General features: G+C 37.9%; 1 protein-coding gene across 8 annotated transcripts in view; it reads left to right on the top strand.

The window, feature by feature from the left end:
- The window catches only part of FOXP2 (forkhead box P2), a 400,421-nt gene that overhangs the window by 354,805 nt on the left and 40,616 nt on the right, over positions 1-5,000 (top strand). For all 8 annotated transcript variants that reach the window (XM_088054802.1, XM_088054799.1, XM_088054803.1 and 5 more), the window contains one exon: positions 2,712-2,799. In XM_088054802.1, the coding sequence (XP_087910928.1) occupies positions 2,712-2,799 (88 nt within the window). The remainder of the gene's footprint in view (positions 1-2,711; positions 2,800-5,000) is intronic.

Below are 5,000 nucleotides of genomic sequence, written 5' to 3' on the forward strand. Positions count from 1 at the left end.
CCTCCAACGTACATTCTCCCCTTAAAACTAAATATTTTTTTCTCAATTATAAATCAAGTTAGCATGGGATTAGTAAAAAATGAAGACAAGATAAAAGACTAGGAATATGCTGATAAAGTATGAAAATTAACTATCACAATTTGTACATAACTTAAAAGTCATGACAAGAAACAAAAAAAAAACCCAAAAACAACCCTCCAAAAAAACCCAAACAAACAAAAAAAACCCAGCCAGCCAACCAGTCAACCCAAACCAAATTTAAAAACAAACAAAAACAAACACACAAAAAAGGAAAAAAAAAAAACCAAACAAACCCTTTGGAGTGATTTCCAGCCTTCTGGAGGAAAGAATGTATTTCTGTCTTGGCAGATTGACACATACTGGACCCTGATAGTGCATCAACTTAATACAGAGAAAAGTTACCTTAGAGGTTTTTAAAAATGTATTAGACCTAGTTTTTCTTTCACTATATTGCCTGTACTTGCATGATAAATAAAGCAAGCCTACTTCACAGGCAAGAAAGATCAGAAAAAAATAATTCTTAAAACAATTTTTACACTCTTACCATTTCTATAAGTAGCTTTTTTCCAAAATGCAAAGCAAAATACACAGTCAAAGTATGGTATAAAAAAAAATGTGTGAATCTCACCAGTTTCTGAAGATTACTGTGTTAACTCTCAAGAAACTTGCAACATACTCCCAAGTTACCGTGTAATCATATTGAAATTACATTACACTGGACTTCTCCCACACTGCATACTGCTCTTGCATTTAAAGTTCCTCAGGGCAAGGACTATGTCTGTATCTATTTTGTAAGGTGTTATGCAAACATATGGTGTTGTAATAACTAATAAATAACCATGAGTATGCACTAGCCTCAAACTTGGGCTGGGAGATCTTGTACACCTGTATTCTTGCTTACTCTGATGTTATCCCATGTACCTGTGAGCATACACAGGTGAGCGTGGAAGCGCACATGGAAGCGCAGTGTACTGGTGTGTACTGGTGATAGTGGTAATGATGCAGAGGTAAAATCTGTCTTCAGATCTTTTTCTGGCAATTTTGTACCCAATTAACTGAAAATATTAAACCATTACATTAACAGGCCATGCACTATCATGCCTGTGTAATTGAGGGAGTAAAATTCTTCTAAATCAAAATTTCAGAAAACAAATGAGCTGTATGTTCTGAGCAATTACTTGTTTTTTAAACTGATTGCTCATTTTTGCAATAATGGGGGGATGAAGTCAGTTCCTCTGAAAATAAAGAAATTGTAGGTTTTATGACTCACATAAAGAAAATGTGTCCTTGGTGATGCTTGAACTTAGCATAAACTACCAAACAAGTTACATGTATATTCTTAAAGAATTTTTTATTAAAAGAATGAACAAAACAAAAAATGAAAAAAAAGTAATGTCACAATTACTTATAGCTCTTCCTCAGCCATGCCTGTTTCAAGAATAGCAGAACATTTTGCTCACCTGAAAACTCTTTCTATAGGGTCCTTAACCTGTGAAGTCATGATTTAAAAGACACAAATGTTAGTACAAGTGATATAGTCACTCTATTTTTCCACTGTTTCTGACAAATACATTTTTTTGCATAGATTGACAGTCAAATGACTGCACCTTTCTCTGATAAATTCTGCTAGAAAAGAAGATACATTTCCTCCATGGTATAGATAATGTAGTTCTTACAAACGTGAGACCATTTGTGGCTGTAGTCCTTGCTAAGCTTACCCCTCATGCCTACAGTGGAAATAGCCGGTAAATCCACATTCAAAGGCAGAACTTCTTTGCTCCCGTTTCTTCTTCAACCTGATCTTTATGTTTTCTTTATGGAGCAGAAAGCCCACTATTAAAGCTCCAAAAGGGACTTCTTTGGTCGTCGAAGAGAGGCAGAAGAAAATGAACACATTTTCCTTCAGAAAAACATTGTTAATTGATCTTCGTAAATTTATGCTCAGCTGAAGTGTCTGGTGGACAGCCACTTGGGTCAGGGCTGAACTTCACTTTCAGGCTGAGAATCCTCTTTCCCTGATGCAGTGTGTTTTTGTTTTGCTAAGCTCATGTGTGTAGCCTGAACCTTTCCCAGGAAGCTTGCTGTGTTAATAAGGTGCATAGCTGGTCCTTCCCCTGCCTTTACCTCACACACTTTTCTTCGTACTGGGAGGGGGTAATCATTTCCATCATCCTCAGAGTCTACTTCTAGAAACTGCATTGCAATTTGGCTGTTCCCCTACAGCTCTCTTTTTGGGGAGGGGTAGTGGATGTTCTCTTGTTGCTTAATGATTATAGAAGAGCAGATAGAGAAATATTATCAAAGTCTAAATTAATTCTCAGTAGTTTAAGCACCCTAAATGCAATTAAATCTTTTGGAGACTGATTTTTAAGGTGACTCTCTTCATCTGTATCAGCAACAGGGAGCGGAAGTCGGTTCTAATATACATAACTGGTTGCATTGGCCCTTAGATGGCATATGTGACCTGGGAGATAGAAACTGGATATCTGACAGTCCTCACTGGGAATGTTTGTAGAACTAAATGAAATAATCAGTTTTGTTATTTTGTATTGTTGTCTGTATGGCATGTTCTGACTAGGTCTTTCTGTACAACTCCCATTGTAACTAATGGAAACCATATGTACAGGAGAGAAAAATGGACACATAAAGATATTTCTCTCATCTTAACACTGTCTTACTTCCTTCTCTAGGCACCTTAACAATGAACACGCGTTGGATGACAGAAGCACTGCTCAGTGTCGGGTGCAAATGCAAGTGGTTCAGCAGTTAGAAATACAGGTTTGTTATATGGATGCATTATCCTCTTACTTATTTACTGTTAACCTAAACTAAATTGAAAACACTTGCCTTAGTGACTCTAGCTTAAAGGCATATGTTTCTTACATTAAATTTGTTGATATTCATGAACAAGTGAGGGTTTTTTACTTAAAGATTTTTCACATCATAAATTATGCAATAATTATCTAACATCAAGATTGTCTACAGTATTTTGCTTGAACTAAGACTCAAATGCTGTTCCTCACGAATGAAAAATGCAGTCCCTGGAGCAAAGACTGGATCCAAGCCACTTTTTATAATGCTGGGTCAGGACCCCTCTTCCTTCTTCCTTCTTCTTACCCAGTGCTTGTCCATGCAGTTCTGTGGGATAAAAGAGTAGCAGAGCATATCTCCACCCAAGATGACTCCCAGCCTGATAGGGGGCATTTTTCTGCAAGCAAGAAGGTGTAATGTCAGACTGGCTCAGGGAGGTCCCCGGGGAGTGGCATGCCTCAGATCGCAGGCCTGCAGTGCCCTGTGCATGCTCTAACCATTAGAGGTCACTGCATGTATGTGAATGCTCTCTTCTGCTTATGCAGGGAGTGATGAGTACCCCTGGGGTCTCCCAGTATTGTGGCTACACTTACCAGGCTGCTGAGGTTGGGCACAGCCTCAGAAGTGACCATGCAGGACACTTACACCACGCTGTCTCCTCCTGCCCACACAGCAGTCATGGAGGGGACATGTCTCAGCACTCACATGTCCTCTTGGGACTGCTCACAGGAGCTCAAGGGGTGCAGCAAAGGACTAAGATTTTTGTCCCTGTTTCTTGCCATATGTAGAGAAATAAGGATAAAAACTCTCACCTTTCTCACTTTTTCAGAATATTGTCTCACAGTTCTCTGTCACATAAGAATACTTATTCTTCTTTCAGATAAGTCTTTTTTGGGTCTTTTTTACTCTAATGCTGGAAATCCAAAACAATGAAAGGAGCATACAATAATGTAGTTTGTTGTCATTTTCCTTTAAATTAATAGTTTTTAAACACAGGTAAAGTGCTATTTCTTTTATGTCATTTACATGATAGGGTTAGCTTAGTTTGTTAGGTTTTATAGGAATTTAAGGCAAATGCTATGTCACTAAAATGTCACACACAGAGTATGAAGGCACACATAATATGAAGAAGAAACCTTCCCAACCCTTACCTCAAATGTTCTTCAACTGAAGATGCATTCATCAAATTAAATACCTGCAGTACTAAAGATAGTTCCCTCTCTTAAAATTATTTACAGTTGTTTTCCGTTGCCCAGTGTCAGTTTACAGGTGTAAGAGCAAGAACTCTCTGGAAAATGGTAGTATTAAACACCAAGTATAATTCTTATTGCAATTAATGTTGAAATCATGTTGTAGGTAGCCAGAACCAAATCACTACAGTAAAACTTTGAATATTTCTTCTTGTAACTTATTTTGTGAAAAAAAGAGAAAAATCTTTTCTTGTTGTAAAATACATTTTTTTCTTTTATATTCTGCTATTTTTATCAACAAGTTGCATATTTCAAGCCCTTTCTCCTGTTTAATTTTTTACATTTAATTTGGTACCTTGTTTGAATCTGAACCTACAAATATTTACATGATATATGATCAGAAAATGGTATCAGTTAGGAAAAAGTAGAGGTTTAAGTAACAATGTTTTCCAAAGACAGCGTAAGGGCTTCATAGGAGCTGTTTACCATTTACAAAGGCTAGGCTGTAATCTAACAGTTGAAGTGAAGATTTAGCTTGCGGTGTGACCAATTATGCCAGTTTTTGCTTTGTCTGACTGCTAGCGAAGTAGGGTCCATCAGTTGTAATGAGACCCAGTGCAGTGCCGATGCCGACTTGATGGCAGAGTTCAGTGTTTCACACTGCCTGGGCTCTGTCACTCTATTGAATTAGATTGATGATGGCAGATTGCAGGGGGCACTAACTGGACCTCAGTGGGAAAGGATGAAGTGTGTAGTCAATCCTGGCAGGCACTGTGCTTTGAGGACCCTTCACCCCTTCACAGCTGTTGGCACTAGTCCATTGCTAACAGTGTCCACAGGACTTTAAAGAGACACTATGGGCCTTCTAATTTATGGTCTTAGTAACTTGTTACTGTCGAGGCAACTGTGACCTCAATTCTCTTATTGACAAAAAGATGAAGTGCTATTTGTTTTCTCTGACCTTTTAACATATGAAAG

This window comes from Pseudopodoces humilis, chromosome 5, assembly GCF_049639895.1.
Source record: "Pseudopodoces humilis isolate 2021_Gansu_Grassland_sample_001 chromosome 5, ASM4963989v1, whole genome shotgun sequence".
Taxonomy (NCBI): Eukaryota; Metazoa; Chordata; class Aves; order Passeriformes; family Paridae; genus Pseudopodoces; species Pseudopodoces humilis.